This window comes from Pongo abelii, chromosome 2, assembly GCF_028885655.2.
Source record: "Pongo abelii isolate AG06213 chromosome 2, NHGRI_mPonAbe1-v2.0_pri, whole genome shotgun sequence".
NCBI classification, from domain to species: domain Eukaryota; kingdom Metazoa; phylum Chordata; class Mammalia; order Primates; family Hominidae; genus Pongo; species Pongo abelii.
The window spans coordinates 191,972,228-191,996,829 of record NC_085928.1 but is presented as its reverse complement, the minus strand read 5'-3'; the positions used below and the strand labels follow the sequence as shown (position 1 = coordinate 191,996,829).

Here is a 24,602-nt window from a genome sequence, read left to right as displayed (position 1 = left end):
TTAGCAGTAAGATATGGTATTACAAAATGGCTAGAAGAGAGGCTTTTGAATGCACTCATCACAAAACAATAATAAATGCATGAGGTGATGCATAAACTAACTATCCTAACTTCATCATTATACAACAAATACATGTATTAAAATGTCAAATTGTACCCCACAAATATGTACGATTACAACTTCATTAAAAAGTAAATAAAATAGTAAAGGCAGCTCGCAAGTAAGAGCAGAGAAAAAGAGAAAAGGAGGTGTTTCCAGCACATCAAAATAGAATCCCAAAATCCAAATCAATGTGTAATGAATGTCTACTTTATAAAATGATTGAGGTTCTGCCTAGTAATGTTTGATTTCAAAATGTGCACATGAGAATTCTTAAAATTACCTGGGCCATTATCTACCTAATCAAGCCCTGACAAGACCAGGAATTGAATGAGTCAGAAACACAAAGCAAAGCTGACTCATGAGAAGGTCAGGCCCATCTATCACTTCCATTTCTCTCCTTACCTGACGTTACCCTTCCACTTTCAGACCCCTTGCCAACTCCTGCTACTCTCTCCTGGCACTCACTGTTGCACCCAAAGTGACACACATGGCTTGATTTTAGGTCTCTGTATTTCTCTTTTCATCCCACCTATGACCTTTTGATCCCTACATGCAGGCTTAGTTCCTGCCTCCTATTCCTGGGATCTCTCAATTACAAAAAATTCCAAGACAGATCTCTTCTTAATGTTCTGTCTATAAGCCAACAGTAACTTTTGAAAGATTATAAGACCATACAGCAATTTTCTCATCTTTATATCTTTGATAAAGTCATTAACTACACGTACATATGAACTTGTTGGTATATGTGTGAGCATACATGTCAAAACGCACACATACATATACAGAAACATACACACACACCTGGCATAACCAGATACTAGAAGTTTATGTGTAGGTTGCAAGCTTTATAATAAACCATTTTCTGGTATCAAATGTCTAAAAATATTAAATGACCATTTATTTTCTTGGCACAGACTTGTGATCATTATTATTCATGTTGGTGAGCCTATGACATTGCAAGATATTAATGTACTTTCTGATATAGCAATAATTTAGTGATTTCTGAGCAGTTTCAGTAGTCAATGGATTTGAACCAAGTGAAAGCTGACAATTTCTACCTAAAGGATGTCTAACCTGGCTAATTTCATCTGGCACTAGCTTGGTGACCAAATGCCCATTTGTTCTTGAGGACTGAGGTTTTTCTTCAATGACACCTGAATGGGGTCTTTAAGCCATTTCTAAAGTAGAGTTTACTACAAAAAAAAAAAAATGGAAATAATCCTTGGCAAGTTAACTTAAGTTCACTTATCTATCTGTGCATCTATTTTCTATGCATTCATGTATGACTTATTATATGCAAAGATTTGGAACTGGCTGGCACATCATAAGTGCTATATAATTGTTCATTATTATGATGTGAAAAGAGCATCATGGCCAAGACAGACTTACAGTGTTCTTTGGATAATGAGGGGTTTGCCAATGCTTGGGTTTTCTCCTCTTGTTGGCTGCCCCCGTATCATCCAGCATTGTCTCCTTTTTTATTTCCATGTTACTTGATCTGTGTTAATCTCGTCTTCTGTATCCACACCGAAATGCTAACTGGAAAACCAAAAAACATGTAGCACTTTAGGCAAATGCTTAAAATGCAATGAATAAGACATTAAGATTTTTAAACTTAATTATAAGATTTAATTCACTGCTACCACTGCTATGTAAATTTCTGCAGGCAGAATGAACTCATTTGACACCCTGTAGCAACAACTCTACCAAAACCATGCTGAAAAATTTCTCAGGGCACCCTTGCAACCATATAACCAGTCTCCCAGTGACAGTGGAAGTACTATTTAGAGTCCTAGGCAGGCTTACAAAGGAAAGAAGAGCTTCCTGGCAAAGTACACACAATTCAAATGCCCTCTTCTCTATAGTGCTTTTCCTGTCTCTCTTACTCCCAAACTGTGCAACCCAAAGCTATAGCTTGCTATCAGCAAGGTGGCAGAGGGGAGAAAGTACTACTTCAATTGTTACTTACGTGCTATAAGTTAAACAGCTATCAACTGTTTTATTGATTAATCATTGCATCTCAACATCATAATAGGGTCCCAGTAAATGCTTATTTAATGAATGAATGAAGGTTGGTAAAGCATATTTTATTCACCAACACAGCTAACGTATATTCTCATATAAATGGAATATATATTCTCATATAAATGGAATTTTATTGCATGCATCACAACTGCTTTATATTATTTCACGGAGAGAGAAACAAACATTAAAAGATATCACCACCTGAAACAAATACATACATTTATATGTCCCTGACAGGGTCAGTTGTGGAACTGATTTGGTTCAAAGACAGCGCTCACACAGAACTCCACTCCAACACGATTTTATCCTACTGTTTAGATTGTTTTGCTTACACCTAAATCAGAGAGCTTTTCCTTTCTTCAGCAAGTGTTATACCTTCCGGAACAAATGAAAACATCACCTTGCAACATTTCACCACCATTTAGTTAACTACTGCTTAAACAGATACTATCCAAAATAAGTTATTTCCTTTTTTAAACTAAAACAGTAGAAAAAAATCTGACTTTTGAAATTAACCAAAAATATCAAAATATATTTTCATTGGAAAGAAAATACCATAGAATATTCAGCAAATGTTTTCTGAAAGCATAATGTAGCCAGAAAAAAACTTGAAATGGAGAGTTTTGAGAAAATTTAACAGCATAGTAAGTCTAATGTTAGTGCTGCCTTCCCTTTCTTCAAATATAAGCATCTTCTTACTTCTTCAAAACTTAAAAAGAAGGCTGGGAAGATTAAGTGATGGAAAGGAACCCGCTCCACATTAAGTGACATAAAAATTGACTTCTAAGGAGAGTAAAGTCTGGGCTTTTACCTAGGAATTCAGAGCTTGGAAACCATTCAGTCAGAGGTCACAGACCTCGGCCAGCATTCAAAAATTATGGATTTCCTGTCAAAAACAACAACAACAACAACAAAAAAACACGTTCACACACACACACCCTTAGATTTCTAGTTTCTCCAGACTCACCCCCCAACCACCCCCACCAAACCTGGGTTCTGGGCTCCTCTGATCAGGAGGTTTTCTCCCTTTGAGTGGTAGGTTGACATGAAGAAAGCCTAGCCAAGGCTTCCCCAGTTATCCTGAGTCACACACATGTTCCTCCTGCTGCTGTGGAAGTAACTAGACCAAGTCCAACTTGTCATTCTTGACAATCTTGAAACTTGGACCAGGAACAGAATAAAATCCAGATGCAAAGAAATATAATTCTGTCATTTTGAATTTCTGCTTGTTTATCCATCTTACAATTGGTAAGAATACAAGGCAAATGTATAATTCCAGAAGCTGTTCTTAGCATAAATGTCCACATTTCAATCTTCACTTGTATTGAATAATATTCAAATCAAAACAGGGCTTAAAACCTAGATGATGGGTTGATGGGTGCAGCGAACCACCATGGCACATGTGTATCTATGTAGCAAACCTGCATGTTCTGCACATGTATCCCAGAACTTAAAATAAAAAATATCTATCTCAAGAAAAGAAAAGAAAAAATAAACAGCGTTCTTTGTTAGAGTTTTGTTTGCTAGCAAACCTCAACAGGTTGTAAGTTCTTCCAGAGAAGAGAAATCTATGATGTGATTATTTCACATTGCATGTCTGTATCAAAACATCTCATGTATCTCATAAATATATACACTTACTGTGTACCCACAAAGAATAAAAATAAAAATGAGGAGAGAAGGGAAATCCTTATATGCCTGGCCCGGTCATGCCATTATTTTATACCATCCCAGCCCTGAAGGTTGATGAATACTTGAGCGTAATGGAAGGCTGATTCTCTGAAGGGACAAGTCAACGTTACAATAAGACAACTTATAACTTTCATGTTAACATATAAGTAAATGCTACTTTAAGGCATTGTTTAAGAACATACAAAGGAAGCTCAAAGCATTGAGGTCAGTTCCTAAAATATTCAAATTACATTACTATTTCACAAAATGGGTTTTAGAGCCCAAGGTATTTCAGTAACTGCCTCCTTTCTTTTTACAGCCTACATTACATCAACCATCAATTTAGGAAGGAAATATTTAAACAGTAAGAAATGAAATGTTTCTTCACCATAATTGATTTTCCTTATTCTTTATGAGGTTAAAATCCCTTATACTTTTCATTTAAGAAAAAAAAAAAAGCCAGCTTCTGGTGAACATAAATGTTTTTAAGAACTGAAACCATTTAAATGTAAAAGGGAAATTGCTTTAAAGTAATTCATAAAGACACAAACAAAAATCATAAGTATTCAGAATCTGAAACAAATTCATTTTATGAAGCAAAATGCACAAAATCAAATATCTTTCATAGCAATGAAATATAATTTTCCTTAGGGAGTTTGGAAAATTCTCTCCAAAGTTCTGATTGATAAGCCTTTACAAGAGAAAGACTGCTTTTTGAGGTAGTAAATCGCCTACTGACATATTCTACACAAAGCTTCAGTGTTTAATACCAAGCTGCAGGGATATGAATACAAAGACATCAATTATCCCAAAATAGATTGGGGCAGAGTCGTGTTCAGTTATTAGTTCTTTAAGCTATGTCCACAGGGGACAGGGAGAAATAGAGATTTGGCAATCAGCTGGTTAATTTGATCACTGTAGTCAACTGTACTGTATAATTTAGATCGGAAACGTACGCTGACCTGGTGTTTCTAATTTGGAACATTCATCAAATTAATAAAATAATTGCCAATTCTCAATTGCACTATACCCTGTAAGCAGAGTTTTAGTAACACTGATCAAGTTTTTGCTTACAATTATAAACACAATTAGACCTTATGTTGTTTGGTCATCTGCACCTTTTAGATGGTGTCCCATTTTCTACATAGTTCCTCTCCCCTAGCTATGCGCCTACTTCCCTTTATCTACTCTTCTCTGTCAAGATGATCTTGCCTCCTAGCATGGGAAGAGAGTGAAGGCCATCAACTAGGAACTCCCTTGGCTCTCCCTCCTCCTACACATACACACAAACACTCTTTGTGGGTCCATACACCTTGACTTCTGTCTCAATGGGAGGGCTATCTGGCTTCCTTTACAAAACCAACTTCTAGCATCTTCTCCAGATTCCATCAGTACTACTTCTCAGGGATCTTGCTCCATCTTCTTTATCTTTTTTTTTTTTTCTTTTGAGACAGAGTTTCGCTCTACTGCCCAGGCTGGAGTGCAGTGGTGCAATCTCGGCTCACTGCAACCTCCGCCTCCTGGGTTCAAATGATTCTCCTGTCTCAGCCTTCCGAGCAGCTGGAATTACAGGCATGCACCACCACATCTGGCTAATTTTTGTATTTTTAATAGAGATGGGATTTCGCCATGGTGGCCAGGCTGGTATCAAACCCCTGACCGCAAGTGATCTGCCTGCCTCAGCCTCCCGAAGTGCTGGAATTACAGGTGTGAGCCACCGCGCCTCGCCCATCTTCTTTATCTTTATCCCTTCCCTTTTTATTGGCTCAGTCAACTCAGCATATAAACAAATTAATCCTCTCTCTGGTGAAAAAGGCATCTTTGTATTCCACTGTTAAAGAATGTAAATTAGTAGGACCTTTCTGGAAAGCAATCTGACAAAACATATTGAATCTCCTTTAAAAGGTTCAGATCTTTTGACCCAATGAATTCTTCTAGGAATCAGTCCTAGGGAAATCGTATTAAGATATGGAGCAAGTTTAATTTCAAAGGTGCTCCTGGTAGTTTTATGATGAGGACATTTCTGCAGTTTTTAATGTCAGGGGAAAATATTGTCAAGTGAGAACGTCCTTCAAGTAAACATTGGAGGCTTGTCTAATAGATGAGTGCAATATCTGTATATCATACAGGCAGAAGTGAAGCCTCTCTGCAAATGGCACTACTCAAACATCATGAGGTGATAAGTGTCTGTCTTATTCACTACCCCATCCCTCAGCAACTATAACACAGTGCACATGATGGACAACTAATAAATCTTTAATGAATGAATTTATGAAAGAAGTTTTATTTCTGTCTAATTAAATAACCCCATATAGAGAAATATCCAGGGAGCAGTCAGGGAGGAAAGGGATCTAGCCAATTAGATCAGCCAAATCACTCCTGGTGATTAATTTAGGGACAGATGCTATAGCCAAATCCTCTGTACATGCAGAAGCAAAGGCTACAATCACCCATTTGGTCTCCTCTCAACTCAGTGAAAATGCAAGAAAAAGACTGGAAGGAATAGTTTAAAAAAAAAAAAAAAGGCAGCATTGTTTGGATTAGCGTGGTTGGACCCTTGCAGCTTTAATCCTTTCCTGTACTGTCCTAATTTTCTACAATGAATGTGAACTCTACTTATAATTTCGAGAAACTTTAAAAATAACCCCCTGCCATAACTCCACATGCCCCTGTAGCTATTGTGCCTCTTCTTTTTACGGCTAAGCCTCCTGAAAGGGTCCTCTACCTCCCTGGCCTCCACTTTCTCACTCTGAGTCACCTATTTACCTACCACTGCACTAAAATGGGCATTGCCAGTGTCACCAAAGGCCTCCAAGTTGTTCAATCTAGTGGTTAAACCCCTGTCCTCATCTTGCTGAACACTTTGGCAGCAGTTGACACTCCTGACCCCTAAACCACCTACTTGAAATCCTCTCCTCCTTTGCATTCCAGCACAACACTCTTATCTTTTATCCTTTACTTGCTGCTTTTCTCTTCTTCCTCACCCCATTAAATGCTGGTCATCCCCAGGATTCTTTTTTCATTTTTCTTCTCACTATACATTATGTTAAGGGGATCTCACCACACTTTTACATCAACCACCATAGGTGGTTGATGTAACTCTCTGAACTTACTTCTCTAGATTATTTTAAGCTCTCAAATCGTATGTACAACCACTGACTGTATGTCCCACAAAAACCTCATATTGCCATGTCTAAAAGTGAAAGAAAGCCTTTCTCCTTCCTACAGCACTGATCTCTGCTCATTGCAGCCAATCCAAAAACCTTGGATCCTTTGAGATACCTTGGTCCCTCTCACTGCTTCAATGCCTAAAAATATTCACTAAGGCTGTCAATTGTTTACCAAGTGAACTTTCTTCTGAATGTCTTCTGTTTATTCTTCTATTCATTCATTCAGCATTCATTATGTCCTTACCAGTAAAAATGAATTTGGTACATCTTTGCCCAGCCTAGTGAAGGGCACAAACTAATAAATCAGTCGTGATGGCAAGTTCAATGACATAGGTATATATGTAATGCTGCAGGGTTGAACAACTAGATGAGTTGGGAGAAGTCTTTTAGCAAAGGATTCCTGAAGGATAAAAGCCTTAGATTCAGTCAATGACAGTAGGGACGAAGAAGGGGAAAAGATGGAGCTTGCTGATATTTTAGATGGTGTTAGGGGAGTGGTCAAGGATGCCTACCAGGTTTCTGACTTAAGAGATTAGATAAATGGACATAACCCCTACTCACCAGGACCACTGAATCGAAGAATATAAAAGGAGAAGCAGCTTTGGGAAGTAGTTCATTTCAGAGCAAACTGAGTGTCAGATGCCCATGAGAAGCCCAGTGTCTACGCATGTCTATTTTTTTCATTTGTTGAATGAAAAAAATGCAAAGCCAAACAATGCGAGCAATATCTACTTTTTCTTTTAGGAAGGGCAAAAAATAAGAACCTATATTCTTATTTGTTTTAAATACAAATAAATTTGCATTTTTTCTAATATATCTATAAAGGACCTCTGGGAGGATATATAAGAAACTAACAGCAGTGGCTGCATATGGAAAACTGAGGGACAAGGATAAAAAGAGACTGTTCACTCTGTTTTGTGCTTTCCCAGTTTGAACTATGAAGGAATTACCAATTCAAAAAATACTTTAAGGAGAATATAGTGGTCAAGAAGTCTCACAAAACCAAGACTGAAAACTGAAATTGAGTAAGTAGGTGACTGGGGCTCCAGGGGAAGCAGTGTGACTGTGAAGTGTGGGGAATGAAGAACCATGGGTCTACAATGGGAGGGCGGAGAGCCCTCTTGCAGTGCATGAATGGAAGTGAATGGACAGAGAAAAAGAAGAGACTGAGGGGGTGGAGCACTCCTCTGTCGAGAGCGTCTGTGAGAGAGAGATGAGAAGAAATTAAAGAGGGTGCCTGGCTTCTTTTCTTTTCTTTTCTCTTCTTTCTTTCTCTCTTTCTTTCCTTTTTCTTGATGATTTTATACAAAGGGCTGGCATTCTGATTGTTCTTTTTTCAGGTTTAATCCTTATTTTAATAAAGTTTTCAAGCAAAAATTAAAAAAAAAAAAGAGGGTGCCTGGCGTAGTGCATTGGTGTCCTAAGCAGAGTCCCTACACAGTCTCTCCTTCTCAATCTGACCTTTCTACCATTGTCACAGTGACGTCAGGGCTCCCACCATCTTTGAAAGAACTCCACACTCCTTGGCACACGTGGGTTCCTTTACGCTGTGGTCTTGCACTCTGCCCCACCTCTCACTGTTTTTGGCATTTCCCACAGAAAGTTTCCCTCTTCCAGCCAATGTCAAATGAGTAGCAGTTCCCAACATTCCCGTGCTTTCCTCTGGACTATGTCACTCTCTTCTTCACCTGGCTCAGAGAATTCAGTCAAAAAACACACCGCTAAGAGGCTTTCCCTGCTGGCTTCCTGACCTCCAGGGTCAGGACCCTTTTCTCTGTACTCTGATAACACCCACAGCCTTCTTTACAACGTGTGCCTCATTGGTTTAATCACTTCACCTCATCTCATCTCCTTCATTCTGTCACTCGGCAAATATTAAGTGCCTACTGTGTACTAGACACTGTGCAAGGTGCTAGAAATAGAAAAGATGGGCAAGATCAGTATAGTTCTGCCCTGAAGATGCTTATAGTACACACACACACACACACACACACACACACACGTAATACATAAAATATATACTGTATATAGTCAATACTATAGTATATACAGTATATATTTTTCACTCTACACTATATATATTTATATGTAGTATTAAATATATATAGTGTAGTATACTATATATACTTATATATATAGTATTTATTTATATATATATAGCATAGAGTAAAAAACAAAACCCAAATTAGCTACTCACAGACGTGATAAGTGCTAGCAAGAGAAGAGAGAGGGTAATCTTGTAAACTATTTGACAGTAAGAACCGAGTGATTTTTTTATTAAATTAAGCATTAACATTTTAAATGTTTAATTGAAAAATTAACATATAATCAGGTGACTTTATATCTAAGTAAATTTTTATTTCAGAAAATAACCCGGGGAAAACAATAATAAAATGTCATATCATAAAGAGGGAAAAGAAAATATTCACTAAAAGAAAATGATAAATGTCACTCAGTTTTGCTGAAAATGTCAATTCTTTTAACTGACAATTTTTCTAAACAACTATATAAAATCTGCTAAAAGTTTTATTAAAGCTCGAATATCTTATTGGTCACACAGAAATACCGAGGTGGAGCCAGGCTAGGTGGCGCTTGCCTGTAATCCCGGCACTTTGGGAGGCCGAGGTGGATGGATCACTTGAGGTCAGGAGTTTGAGATCAGCCTGGCCAAAATGGTGAAACCCCATCTCTACCAAAAATAGAAACATTAGCTAGGCGTGATGGCAGGTGCCTGTAATCCCAGCTATTCTGAGGCTGAGGCAGGAGAATTGCTTGTACCCAGAAGGTGCAGGTTGCAGTGAGCTGAGATGGCCCCACTGCACTCCAGCCTGGGCAACAGAGAGAGACTCCATCTTAAAAAAAGAAAGAAAGAAAGAAAGAAAAGGAAAGAAAAGAAATACCCAGGTGGTCTCTTGATTGGAAGTGATTTCAGTTTCATTAGCTCTTTCATTTGTTAAGCTATATTTTTTTGTTGGAGGTACATTTTTCCCCACCAACCTCCGACCCATTGAAGTTTATCTATTACACACACATCTGCCCACTTATTTGGCAAGAAACACAAGCCTAGGAAGAGGTGGGGTGTTCACCTGCTCATAGCCATCATGCTGGACCCTCCTGGCTTTCTCCCAACTCATGCTCTTTCCAGACCCACTCCCGCCTGTGCACCTTGACTCCAGGCCCATCTGGGACCTCCTGTGCTGGCTCTTCATGCTCAGTCTCCTAGTCTTTGAGTGCCCCCTCTCCCTCCTGACTTTTGGCTCTGACTTGCTTCTGGACCACCATGGGAATGCCCTCATCAAAGCATAGCTTCCTCAGAACCCAAACACCAGATCCAACTGTTGCTGAAATCTTTTAAAGCACAGGGCAAGACCTCTGAGAGTCTGCTGGTTTGTGAACAATCAGGGCTCCTTGTCCAGGCTGATAAGCTCAGTATGTTCGAACATAAGACTAACAAGACCAAGATCACAGATTTTTCTCCCTAAACAAGTCAGTCAGCCTTGACCTTTCCTGAGGGACTAAAAGTTTTAAGTCTCCATATCTTCTCTCTGGCCCCATTCTGAAGCAAATTTGCATTGGTAGTTATAAAACGCCCCTCCAGGAGCCCGGTGACAAGAGGAAATGAATAGAAGGAAGCTTTTTTTGAGTGGGGGTTGTCAAACTATGTGAATTGATTGCTTATTCAGAAACATTCCATTTAAAGAAAACCAAAAAGTGAGCTTGCTCACCTCAGAGCTAGAACTTGGGAGAGCTAGATTGCCAGGAGTTCCAGTGGGAATCCTCAGTCACGATTTTCCCTCTCTCCCCCACTCCCAGTTTCCCTGTCTCCTTTCACCCAGGTGTCTGCTACTCTCCGTAACACTGATAACTTCCTGGGGGTAGCACAAATTGTTTTGCTTTTAATTGCGCATATTTTTCCAAATAAATGTTTGTTAATCTTTTTAAACCATATTGTAGATCCAGACAATATATAGCTTTAAGCTTGGGCAAGTGTTTTACAAATGTGGGCATGACCATGAAGTTGGGAAATCTCTGTTCTATCTTCATGGAATTAATATGTGTACCTTTTAACAAACATTGACTCATTAATTCAACAAGAATTCGAGGTCCATTCTGTAGCAAGCACTTAACTGACATTAGGGATACAAAGTCAAATAAGACACGGTCTATGCTGAAATCTGGCTGTTGAGGAACCAGCAAGCTGGCCATGCTCCTGGGCATCTATTTGCCTGAAGAGATGTGCATGGAGAACCTGCTTTTCTCTAAAAGAGACAGTAGTGCCTGCAAGAAGCTAGAGGAAAAATGAGGAAAAAACAAACAGGCATGGACAACAGAGAGACAGCATGCTATCAGCCCATCCAGCCCTGTCACACAGCCTGGGGAACTGGTTTAGATCCACCATGATGAGGAAGATTATGGAGGGAGAATTTGAAGAACATCAAATTGTCCTCAACAATTGTTGAGGACAATTGTCCTGCTTGGAGGAACAAGCAGGGCAGTTGTGGGGCCCAGGAAACAAAATGTACCGAGAGCTGAGAAGAGGACCATTCTTCCCCAGCTCTGTCAGAGACTATGGTGTGTCTTTGGAACCCTAACAGCTCAGCAGAGGAAACCTGTGCCAATGAAGCACTATTGTCACAGCTAAGCCAGAGGCAAGGTGACATGATGGGTTACCAGATTGGGAGAGCATGCGTGCACTTGTCCCTATTCTAGAAACTGGAAGAGATGGAGAGGGGAGCTGGTGTCCTATGATCATGTAAGTGGGCATAAAGGATCATCATAATTAGGTCCATAATCTTTAAGACCTTATTTTATACTCCAAGGCTGATAGGAGTTTAGGTTCATTTGGATTATATTTAAATTATGCTAAAAGTTATCTCCGTGGAGTTTCACCCTTTGACCCTATTTCTGTCCCCAGTGTCACTGGATTTTTTTAAGTCCAAAATATGACCTATTTAAGGACAAGGACTCCACCTCATTTATCTCTGCAGCCACAATTCCTGCTATACCTCCTATAATATTGAACAGATGTTGAACAGTCTTCAATTACATCAAGTAACATCTACTATAGGAAAATACTACACATGTGCAATTAAAAGTTAACTAGCAGCCATTCCTCATACTCAAAAAGATAACCTGTTTCTTAGTTTGGTTACATCTCCACCAATTAACCTTCCTCAGTAAAAATTATGAAAATAAAGCCACGTCAAAGAATGCTTTAAGCTGATGGAAATATTTGCACACATAAAAGAAAGACCATACAATAATAAAGAATGAAGAGAGAAAATTTCTACCTTAAGAATGAAAGCAATAAAGGGGCTTGTCCTAAATGCAAAGGCTCCTCCACTAGTACTACACTGATCACTGTCATCATTCCACCTTTACTATTATCTTTTCTCTGGGAACAACAGACCACAAAATGCTAAGAATTAAAGGAGAAACTTGAGATCATCTAATCCAATCCTTTCATTTTTCAAAGTACCAGGAAGTCCTTATAGCTTTAAACTCTAGGGCTCTAAAATTTTGTGATTCTATGAATTAAAAGATTTAGTTTTATATATGTTTTGCAGCATCTGCATGAAATGAACTATTTAAACAGATTTCTAAAACCTGCTGAGATTCATATCTTAACAAAATCTTTCAGGTCTCAAAATAATTTCCATGATGCCAGGTAGCAATAGAATTATAGGGTCAAGAGGCATGAACATCTTAAATTTTAGTAGATATTGTCAAGGGCCCTCCCAAAAAGGTTGCAACAATTTACGCAGCTAAAGGCAAACTCTTATTTTATTTATCTGACCTGTCCCATATATGAGAGGAAATAAAAGACTATGACATCAAGTTAATAGCTAACAGGCAAAACCAGAAGTATACCAAATTTGTAAACAAAAATAAAGCTCTTTATTGTCCCCATTTGCACCCCAATAGAAACTCATGTTCCAGGAAAGATGAGCAATGCCCCCAAATTGCTATTCTGGAGAAGCAAGAAAAGGACATGGTAAATGCTGAAATTTGGAGTTACTAGAGCAACTATTGGGAGTAGGCTCTTAAACAACAAAATTTCTTTTTTACTATCTATTCTATGAAAATACATGTGTGCAAAAAATATGAATAAGGAAGGTCATTGAAGCATACTGTGTAATTAAAAAAAAATTGCCTATGGGTTTTTTACTGGGGACTGAGTTAAATACATTCCTGATAATGCTCTGCAGCCATCAAAAGGATAACAGTGTCAAGGAAAGATGTTTCCAGTAGATGGTTAAAGAAAAGCAAGTGACAGGACAATTTGAAGACTATGACCCTCTTGCCTATAAACACAACTGTGTGAATGTATTTGTGTGTGGGCACATACACGGTTACAAAGAAAACGGCCTAGAGTAACACATGCCAAGTTACCATAAGTGGTGACCTCTGAAGAGGGTAGCAGAGATGACATGGGAAAGTTGCACTGAGGGGCTTTTACATTTTAACTCTATATATTTACATAAACTTTTGCATATAATTTACTTGTATAAATATTTTATATGCATTACTTGTTTATAAGTATGTATTGCTTCTGTAATTTTTTCTTGGAGTGCCATTAGTTGAAATGACAAGATTCTTCCTATTCAAGAGGAAAGAAGCAGTGGGTACCAAGGAAGCTCTTGTTTTTCCTGGGAACATGGGCCAAAGATTTGCACAAGTGCTGTTGGGTCAGCACCAAAGTGCTTGCTGATTAAAATGTGTTTGTGAGCTGCCATTGATCGTATAATCTAGCTCTCAATGGGATTCAAATATACCACAGCTTGACTCAATTCCATTTTATAAGATATAATTTCACCCCAAGCCAGGAATCCAGGCAACCCTAGAAAAATGTATTAGGCATCTGTGTCTGAGAGTCTGTGCCATGAAGCAAATGCTGCACTAGAGTTAGTAGGAGACAAGGAATTATTTTTAAAAGCACATATTGATCTCAAATGGCAGAAAATCTTCCCCCAGAAGAGAACAAGATAAACCACAGCACTGTTTACAGTGGAAATTATTTCTCTTCAAAACGTTTTTTTCGGAAAACTCTCTCAGACCGAAAGCCTCACCAATGTCTGTGCTTCACCATGTCTTCTAGAACATGACACCGTTCACAGCTCCAGCAGTGGTCAACTAAGGCTGAGGAACCCAGTATACTACAACAGGTAGCTTGTGTAGTGCATTAGGAAACACAAATCCAGAAGCCCTTACTGTCAATTTGGAAATCCAAAAGTGCTCTAAATGGACAGGTTGTTTTTTTTTTTTTTTTTTTAAATAACTTACTTGCCTCCAGAAACTGACCAGACCTGAATCCATGTTACAAAATCCAATCTGAACTGATGTGAATTCATTTATAGTCTTTATTTATTTCAGAACTTGTAAATATTCAGGATGTTTAAAAAGATTAATATGTTCATAGTATGGAATATTAGTCATCTTGACTCCCTGAGAATATTATATTAATTCAGCATATTCACTGTTCTTTCTTTCTAAAGTCAAAACACCATGAATTTTAAAACACATCTGGCCCTAAGAATTTCAAATAGAGAATGAGGACCTGTATATGCTATAATCAATGAAGGTTTGGAATAAATGAGAATCAAGAGTTTCAAAAATCAGGAGCAATGTACATCTAGAGTACACACACAAACACACACGCATGTGCACACACACACACACACACACACACACGCAGAACCTTGTTAAAGGCTAATAAATAATACTCTCATTACCTAGAGAAATAAAGTGAGTTGTTGGGAATAAAGATAAGCAAGTGAAACTATGGCATGTCAAAACCATGGTAAATAGGAAATGCCTTTTTACTGCCTAAGAGAAATTGCCCTACAGTTGTTTGATAAAATAACACACTGAGAAGAACATTCTATTCATGGTATAGGAAATAAATACGACTTCTCAAAGGAAATCTTTCCTAATCCTCCTAAATAAGCATGATCTTACATTTTTTTCTTGGTAAAAATTTTTGAGGAGTCAATAATAAGAGCAACTTTGGTTGATTTTGTACGTACAGAATCTAGCTAAGCTGTGAAAACTACCCTGAAAAGGTAGGGAAGAACTACTCTGTAGATTTCATTCCATGGTCCTGCTGATTTCAGCCTAAGGAGGGCCCATAGAGAACTTTAGCTTCATCTAGTCTTCGAAATCATAACAATCATGAAGAAAATATAAGAGAAATCCTTTGTGACCTTGAGGTTAAGCAAAGATTTCTTAGATATAGCCCCCAAAGAATGATCCATAAAAGAAAGAATTGACTAATTTATACCTCATCAAAATTAAATACTTTTGTTCTTCTAATTCGCCACTAAGTAAATGAAGAAACAAGTCACAGATTGGGAGAATATATTTATAAATCATGTATCTATACATGTAACATGTATAAATGTGTTTGATATAACATGTATAAATGTGCATATATATATACACTCAGTTTGTATTAAAAATATATTAAAAACTCTCACAGAAATAAAAGGCAAATGGGCCAGCAAAAAAATTGACAAAAGATTTCAATAAGCACTTCCCCATAGAGTGTATATGAATGGCTAACAAGCACATGAAAAGGTAGCCAAGATCAATAGTTATTAGGAAAATGCCTGTTTAAATGACAATGTGTTTACCACTACACAACCACTAGCATATTTATAATAAAAAAGACTGGGCCGGGCATGGTGGCTCATGCCTGTAATCCCAGCACTTTGGGAGGCCAGGACAGGTGGATCACCCAAGGTCAGGAGTTCAAGACCAGCCTGGTGAACATAGCAAAACCCCACCTCTACCAAAATACAAAAATTAGCCAGGCGTGGTGGTGAGCGCCTGTAATCCCAGCTGCTTGGGAGGCTGAGGCAGGAGAATTGCTAGAACCTGGGAGGCAGAGGTTGCAATGAGCAGAGATCGCACTACTGCACTCCAGCCTAGGTGACAGTGTGAGACTCTGTCTCAAAAACCAAATAAATAAATTAATTAATTAATTAATTAATTAATAAAACTGGCCAGGTACAGTGACTCATACCTGTATTTCCAGCACTTTTAAAGGCTGAGGCAGGAGTTTCGCTTGAAGCCAGGAGTTTGAGACCAGCGTGAGCAATATAGTGAGATCCTGTCTCTCCAAAAAAAAAAACTTTTTAAATAAAAATAAAATTAGTCAGGCATGGTGACATGTGCCTGTAGTCCCAGCTATTGGGGAGGGTGAGGTATGAGGCTCACTTGTGCCCAGGAGTTCTAGGGTGCAGTGAGCTCTCATCACATCACTGCACTCCAGCCTGGGCAGCACAGAGAGATCCCATCTCCAAAAAATAAACTAAAATAAAATAAAAAAGATTGACAAGAACAAGTGTTAGTGAGTATATAGAGAAACTAGAACTCACATATTTTGCTGGTAGTAATGTAAAATGAAACAACCACTTTGGAAAAGTTTGGCAGTTCTTTTTAAAAGTTAAATACATACTTACAAGCTCTGGTAATTCCACTCCTATGTACCTACCCATATAAAAACTTGTACACAAATGTTTGTAGCATCATTATTCATAATAGGCATAAGCTGAAAATAGGCCTACACTGGAAATAATTCAAATGAACAAACAATATGTGGTACATCTCTGTAACGTAACACAGCTTAGCAATAACTGATACATCCAACAACTTGACTGAACCTCAAAAAACATTTTTCTAAGGAAAAGAAGCCAGATATAATACATAGTCTTACAAATTGTGTTCCATTTATATGAACTTTCTAGATATGGCAAAAACTGTAGAGACAGAAATTACATTGGTGGTTGCCTAGATCTTGCATGGGGTGAACATTGACTGCAAAGAGATGTAAGGGAACTTTTTGAGGTCACGGAAATGCTCTAAAAACTGAGTTGTGGTGATAGTTGCACAAGTGTACAGACTTACTAGAAATCACCAGACTGTTTTTAAAAATCACTTGTTGTGTTCATGTTTGATACTATCTCTTTGGAGCTACCTACAGATCAAGAAGAACGTGTTTTAGGAAGTATGGGTTAAGGCAGCCTGAGGTTAATAAACAATTACTGAGTGGCTGCAATGGAATTAGTGCGTGAATGCCATTCTGTGTTCGTTACAGCATTGTTTGCCATAGAAAAACTAGAAATAGCCTAATGTCTATCATTAGTATCAGCTGGCAGTTTGTCCATCAACAGAGCAATAGATAAGCAAGATGAAATTCATCCATCTTATGAAAGACTATGCAGATGCAGCTCTCAAAAAAATAAAAAGATCCCCAAGCTAAGTTGTCAATTGAAAAAAAAAAGCAAAGTCACAGAACAATAATGAACAGTATAATTTAAATCTCATGTACACACTGAATTATGAAAGTCTTACCTCTGGAGAAGATTGAAACAATTAGAGTAGAAGTGAACTTTTTAAAAAAACATGTTTTTCTTTAGTGTTTATTTATTTTATTTTTTTACAACAGACATATACTGCTTCTGCAGGTTAAACAATGTTTTATAGCACTCTTCTTAGCACTTGACTAAATATCACTTTCTCAGCAATTCCTGCTGCTGGGGAAGCCATTTTCCTTAAAAGGAGACCAAAGTAAATGGCTTTGAAACATGCTTAAAAAAAAAAAAAGACATTGTATCAGCTGGCAGTCTGATGTCCTTGTAGCTTAATAGTAACGATGATAAGGACAATATTCTTCATGCACATAGTTTTCTGCTGTGACAACTCTATGAGGTAATGCTGCCGCCCTTATTTTGGAGGAGACTCTGAGGCTCCAGAGGTCAAAGTCACCTGTCCAATACCACCCAAGTAGGCAGGGTGGACGTGAGATCTGTAATTTTAAATCTGTTGCTTTTATTCAGCTGCCCACCTCAACAAGGATGATGATAAACCTAATGGTGATCCTGAGGCACTACAGGATCCTGAAGGTCTTACGAATCATCAGAAAAAAATTTAATTATATTTAGTGAAGTTTGGATTTTACCCACACTTAATTGTGTTTATAATCCCTGGAAAAGTGTTCAGCCACGTATAGTACACACCACCACCCTTGTTAAGAATAGTCGATTACCCAGAATGCCTCCAGCCAAGCTAAAACATGAAGAACTTACTGTAAATTGATTCCTTTCATGATTTGAGTCTTTACTTCCCTCTGAAAGAGAAGACGACTTGTCTGCCCTGCCTCACCTCCACCCTCACCTCAGAAAGCCCTCAATTCTTTTTTCCCTAAACTCTAGGAAGGGTCAGGTGAGGGTTGCCTGAGCCACTACCAGCAGAAGCCTGAGGGTGCTATGTCCCCGCGGCTCCACTGCTACTGTGGGGCAGCAGCGATCTCCTGGTGACCATACCCTCAGTCTGGGTGTACCCATGGCCTGTGAGTGGGAACACTCACAACAAAAGGGAAGTGAATGAGTAAATGAAAGCAAGTCTGAGCTCAGGCTGAAGGCCGGCTGCCACACAGCTTTCAATTTGGGAGGGGGGCCTCTTCATGACAACACCAAACTATCCCAGCAAGAGGAATGCTTTTTTAGGGGTGAATCAACCCAGTGACATGGGAAAAAACAGGCCTGAGTTTTACATGCAGAGACAAGAGATAAAGCTCTAAGACTAGGAATCAGGTAGTCATGCTGGAAATAGTGAAAGCCCATTTTGAAACCATTTTGAACCAGATACACATGGGCTCAAAACTTAGCCTAGACTCTTACTAGCTGGGTAATTTAGGATAAGTTACTTAATCTGTCTGCCTCAAGTTCTTTGTCTACAAGATTAAGGAGGGGATAGTACCTACCTTGATAGTGTGATTTAAAAATAACCTATGTAAAGCGCCTAGTATCATTCCTGGCACTTAGTCACCACTGTTTCATCTGTCCCAAGAAGCACTGAAATAAATGCTAGATTACCCAGGTGCTGGGCCAGGTGTCCACCATAGAAGTCATTAACCACAACAGTGAAATGAAAGAAGCACAACTCCTACCCTTACGTTATTTCTTCTTAAAGGCTAAAACTCTATTGATAAAAATAACACATGCTCTTTGTGGGCTGGGAAGTGCAGGAAAACAAAGGAAACTATCAACTATAATCTTACAATGCAGCTGTGAATACTTTAATTTACTGAATTCAGATCTTTTATCTATACATATTCCTCTTTATGTAAGTGAAACTCATTGCTGCATGTTAAACTCCCCGTTTCTCTTAACATTTTAACAACAACCAATATCCCAGGCCAACGGCTCTTTCCAGAGCTTGAAGCTTGTGGCTCTGGACTCCCTGCAATTGCAGACAAAGCCACATGTTTTATTCAGCCCACATTCTAGAATCTCGAAGGGGGAAGAGTTCCAGAGAAACCAGTAGTCACCCCTCTTAAATTCCCTTAACCCCATGATTTTCAGAGTTCAAGGTTATTGAGATATATTTCTTTCATTGGCTTTTAATGATATCCCAGTAGGAGGAAGATATTGAGGGAGAAGGACTTCATTCCTCTCTGATCCCTGGTTCTGCATCTGACCATCAGGCAATGGATGTAAAAGGTTGAAAATGTAAAGTGGGGATGGGAGATTATGTCCATGGAGCAGCTAAAGTAGAATAGCAAAGATCCTCTCAATACCTGCAGTTCATGCAGTGACCCACCTGAAATGGGGCAGGGCCAGGAGGTCCAGGTGACAGGCTGCATACACCTCTGAAAGCCTTGACCTCATAAGGAGGCACTCTTTCAGGCTGGATGAATCAGAAGAACTCCTCTAGGAGACTGCAGCCATGAAATTCTTGTGTACTCTGTAAAATAATAATAATAATAATAATAAAGAGGAGGACATTAATTAAAGTTTAAAATTGATGGCATCTTTATTAAACCTGTTGCCTGGAAACCCCAGAAGCCCTTTTGGTGCTGATCTTTAGTGGGGAGTGGTAAAGTTGGGACAGTGGTTGTTGTATTTTTGTTGAAAACATAATAGCCATCGAATATGGTTAAAATAATAACCATAGAATCCCTTATCCTTCCATAATGTCTTGGACCAAACATGAAGCCAAAACCCCAAAATACTCACTTAACAACATCTCTGATATTTAGTTGCTAAAACACCAGATTCAGAAGCAGTCAAGAAGAGGGTGCTGTTGAAGGTCAGAGGTTTATAATTGGCAGCAAACTTTTAACCACCTGCTACTTCAAGGGAACTGAAGGGTTGGTGAAGAATCAGTGAGTCATGTTGCACTGAGAGCCAGCATGGATAATTCAGGGAGAAATAGACTTACAGTGCAGGGCAGTGTGTGACTGGGAACACAGTATCTGTCAAGCCATATACCTGACCACTTACTTCTCAACCCCTTCAATTGGTGCTCACTACACTTGGCCAAAGGGCAAAGATGACATTGGGAGAAAATTATTTTCATTGCATAGTAAATTCTTCTCTCTCTCCTGAGTTGAGCAGAATAATAGAATTAGCCTGCCTAGAATATTAATTCATTAATACATGTCATACTGATTCTCAGTTTCCAGAAGGATCAGGGCAGGAATGAGTTCAAGGTTATTGAGACATATTTCTCCAACTGACTCTTGATGATATCCCAGTGGGAGGAGGACATGGGAGGAGAAAGACTTCATTCTTCTCTGAATCCCTGGTTCTGCATCTGATCATCTATCTGAAAATTCTCTTAACCTTGTCGTTCTTTTGCGTCTTTCATTTTACAGCAACTCTGTATACTAAGATAGAACCAATTGGGAACCAAGATAAAGGTATTCATCTCAGGCAGTGAAATGTACACACATGTGAGTTATACAAATAATAGCCACAGTGACAAAATTAGTTTACTAACTGATATCTTGCCACCTCAGAAATTTCATTCCCTTCCAGAATATAACCTCACACTGGATACAGCTCTTACTCCAAATCTGAAGACTTGCCTTTCAACTTCAGTCTTTCATTTGTTGCTGATGGTCGTTTGGATTTCTCTCTTCCGTAAAGCCCAGTTGATGATTCTCCTCAGGGGCGGCCATCTTGGAGGAACTTGGTAATGAGGTAGCTGTGATCGGCATGGAGCTTCTGTATTACTCTCTCTAGGTAGTCAGGTCCACTCATAACAACTTCTAGAAAGCTAGAGAAGGCACTGAAAAACTTAAAGACAATGGTTATAATAGGTGGCATACCAGAGTTATCCAACGGAGCTGACAGAATCAAGGCACACCTTAGCTCTTATGAATTTTTCTTGCCCCCAGTGTTCCTCTCTCCAGCTACCTAAATTTGGTCTTTCTTTTAAGGCTCTTCAATTAAGCCTCCTTTAAGCCCCTTCTAACCATCTTCCCAGAAACCCCTTCTCCCTCTGAATTACAAGTGCTCTTATTGTTGGTACTATTTAAAAATGCCACTGCCCTGTATTGTTGGTCATTATGTCCCATCCTTTCACATGGATTAGTCACTCTTTAAAATTTGGAAGCTTTTCTTTTGTTTCTGAAAAATCCCCACAGCACTCAGAGCCTAATAATGTGAGGCTCACTACGACCTCAGAGCCCCGTCGGGGAGCGCTGCCCGACTCCTGACCTCCAGCAGGGCCCTGTGCTATCTGTTCTTACCCCCGCCTGTATTTCCCTATCTTCTGCCTCCTAATCTCCAATCCTAACACCACTCTCCACCCAATACCCAACAGGGAAACACATTTTTTCTTCGAGTGCCCAATTCTCAAATGGCTAGGGCCCCGTATGATGTTTTTTTCAGTTTTACCTCGTAACTCTCTCATTCCCAACACACACAGCCCTCTCAGAGGGGCTCTCAGGGTTCAATTGGGTTCAAGTGCCTGCCATTAGAAACACCACATCTTGGCCGGGCGCAGTGGCTCACACCTGTAATCCCAGCACTTTGGGAGGCCGAGGCGGGCAGATCACATGAGGTCAGGAGTTTGAGACCAGCCTGGTCAACACGGTGAAACTCTGTCTCTACTAAAAATTAGCCGGGCATCTTGGTGGGTGCCTGTAATCCCAGCTACTCAGGAGGCTGAGGCAGGAGAATCTTGTGAACCCGGGAGAGGGAGGTTGCAGTGAGCCAAGATGGTGCCACTGCGCTCCAGCCTGGAACAAGACTCCGTCTCAAAAAAAAAAGAAACACTGCATCTTTCTAGTGCACAATTCCTGCAGCTGAATCTAGTCTACAGTGCCAAACTCCTTACTTTGGGTGATTTTTCTCTCAGGAATTTGCCTTTCATCAGCATTGCCCCAGCCCTGTCTATCAGTTACAACTGTCAAGGTCTGAATCCCAACTGCCAAGAGCGTTCAAATTCTCTCCCATGGTGCTCCTGGGCACTAGGCCAATCACATGGTAAGATGTCAGTTTAGTTGCCTGGGCATTCTGTGGCAGTTATATGGAGTTATATGTGGCTTTTTTACTTCCCAGAGGAAAGAGAGGACCTTTTGTGGGGGAGACCTAACTCCTCAAGCCAATGAATCAGGATCTTGGTAATGAGATAATCTAAATCTCCTGACCAAGAAATGAAGACATTACTGGGAAATTAGGGTAAACAGCTTTTTAGTGAAGGCTCCAAAAGTCATGTACAAGGCAACACGGCCAAACGCTTTTTTAATAAAAAGGTTTGCCCTTTTTTAAAACTTTGGGCTAACACTAGAGAGTTTTGTTTGAAAGGTGCATTGAGAGATTCTTATTAGCATTTTGTTGCTTGTTAATTTCTGCCTTTGAGAGACAATGTTGGTTTTTTTGTTTTTTTTTTTTGGCAAAAGTCTCACTCTGTCGCCCAGGCTGGGGTGCAGTGGCACAATCTCGGCTCACTGCAACCTCCGCCTAGTGGGTTCAAGCGATTCTTCTGCCTCAGCCTCCCAAGTAGCTGGGATTGCAGGCACGCACCACTACACACGGCTAATTTTTGTATTTTTAGTAGAAACGAGGTTTCGCCATATTGGCCAAGCTGGTCTCAAACTCCTGATCTCAAGAGAAATGATCCACCTGCCATGGCCTCCCAAAGTGCTGGGATTACAGGCGTGAGCCACCGCGCCCGGCCAAGAGACAGTGTCAATTCTAACAATTTATGTGCATTTCTAGTAATCCACCCCTCACAGGTTGCTTTGAACAACTTGGTTTTTCCCCTAGTGATGAGCTGAAGGTTCTAACAATAACCAGTCTCCCATATGTTATTGCTGAATAATTCCTTCTTAGTGGCTTCATAATAATAATATACAAAAAAGAATCTATTGTTCTGTTTGGCTCTTTCGAGATTCCTAGTATCTCATTACGTCAGGAGAGTCTTTGTTTCCTCAAGGTAAAAAAACAAAAAACAGAAACCCACATATTACTGGCCTTTTTATTTAGCTGTCACAATACCAGCAATGGGAGAGTCACTATGCAGAAGAAACAATGGTAACATGGATCAATTCACATTGAAATGTGGTACCTAATTATTGTTTTTAGGGGTAGTCTAATGAGTGATACTTGTAGGTGATTAAACACATTTGGGTTTGGAAGACCAATGGGTTGAGAACCAAGCCACCCTCCTTACAACAGTATGTGGAGAGAGAGAGTTTGGGTACTGCATCTGCCTCAAGAGCCCCATCCCACCCCACCCACAGCGCCTTCTCGTGGAGTTGAACAATGGCTAAAGATGCCTGAGAAGCCACCCAGACAAAAGAACCCATTCAAAAGGACATCCTGGATTTGTTGCATATCATCATGGATTTAGCTTAGCAGCCACTGAGAACAAAAAGGATTTGAGTATATATATGTATAGTTGATGATCCTAAATTAAAAGGCCCTAAAAATATTAGTTTATGAGTTCCTTACCCTAGATCATATATTGTACTAAATACTGAGGACAAAGATAATAACCCTCCCCATCCCTCAGGGAACTTCAACATGCATCAATGATAGACCCTTATATATTTAACAGAAAAGCACAATGGTGTGTTAAAATTTGGGAATGAACAGATCATAATGGGAGCATGAAGATGGAAATGACTACTTCTGTCCAGTTTAGAGACATTGAGGGAAAAGGGGGAAAAGTCTCCATAGAGGAAGGAGCATTTGAGCTGGGCTTTTAAAGGAGGAGGAGGAGCTTGACAGATAGAGAAGAGAATGGAGCCTCCGGCAGAGGAAACACAAAATAGCAATGGGACATTGAAGTAGGGACCAAATTTGCAAAGCAGTTCTGACATGACCTGTACAACAGTAATCCTGTGTTCATGCTCCTTTATGGTTTGAGTTGCTAGATGTAAAGATAATGTATATTGAACATCTTTCTTCAATCTTGCCAGATCTTGAAAATCAAGTTTGTCACTGCATAAAAATGGTCTGTTCCCCAACTCTGTGACCTAAATCTTTTGCTCAAATAATGAATACCAATTTAAAGAGCAACTTAGAGAAAGTTGAGTGACAAAGTGAAAAGAAAGTAGTTCAGAAATGGAGTGTGCTTTCTCACAATCATTCTATTTACTCTAACTGCACAGTCTTAAGCACTAGGACTTCAAAGATGAATTAAACATGACTGCTCCCTTCTAGGAGCCCACAAATAAGTGAATGAAAATACAATGGCTAAGAAGCAAGACATGCATTTATCTAGTGGATACTGAAGGATTGGAGCTGGTTAATGATGATGTTTTCATCAGTCTGGGGCAAAATTAGCAAACTTATTCTCAGCTTTATCCTTCTTACCCAGAATACATCCTCT

At 39.3% G+C, this 24,602-nt stretch overlaps 1 protein-coding gene across 1 annotated transcript in view; it reads right to left on the bottom strand.

Moving 5' to 3' along the window:
- LOC129058388 (uncharacterized) overlaps window positions 1–22,235 on the bottom strand; it is a 57,625-nt gene extending 35,390 nt beyond the window's left edge. The window contains exons 1-4 of the mRNA XM_054551171.2: window positions 22,101–22,235; window positions 20,845–21,055; window positions 19,575–19,718; window positions 1,492–1,641 (exon numbers count right to left, since the gene is read on the bottom strand). Coding sequence (XP_054407146.2) covers window positions 1,492–1,590 — 99 coding nt within the window. The 5' untranslated portion in view covers window positions 1,591–1,641; window positions 19,575–19,718; window positions 20,845–21,055; window positions 22,101–22,235. The remainder of the gene's footprint in view (window positions 1–1,491; window positions 1,642–19,574; window positions 19,719–20,844; window positions 21,056–22,100) is intronic.
- Window positions 22,236–24,602: the final 2,367 nt, after the last annotated feature.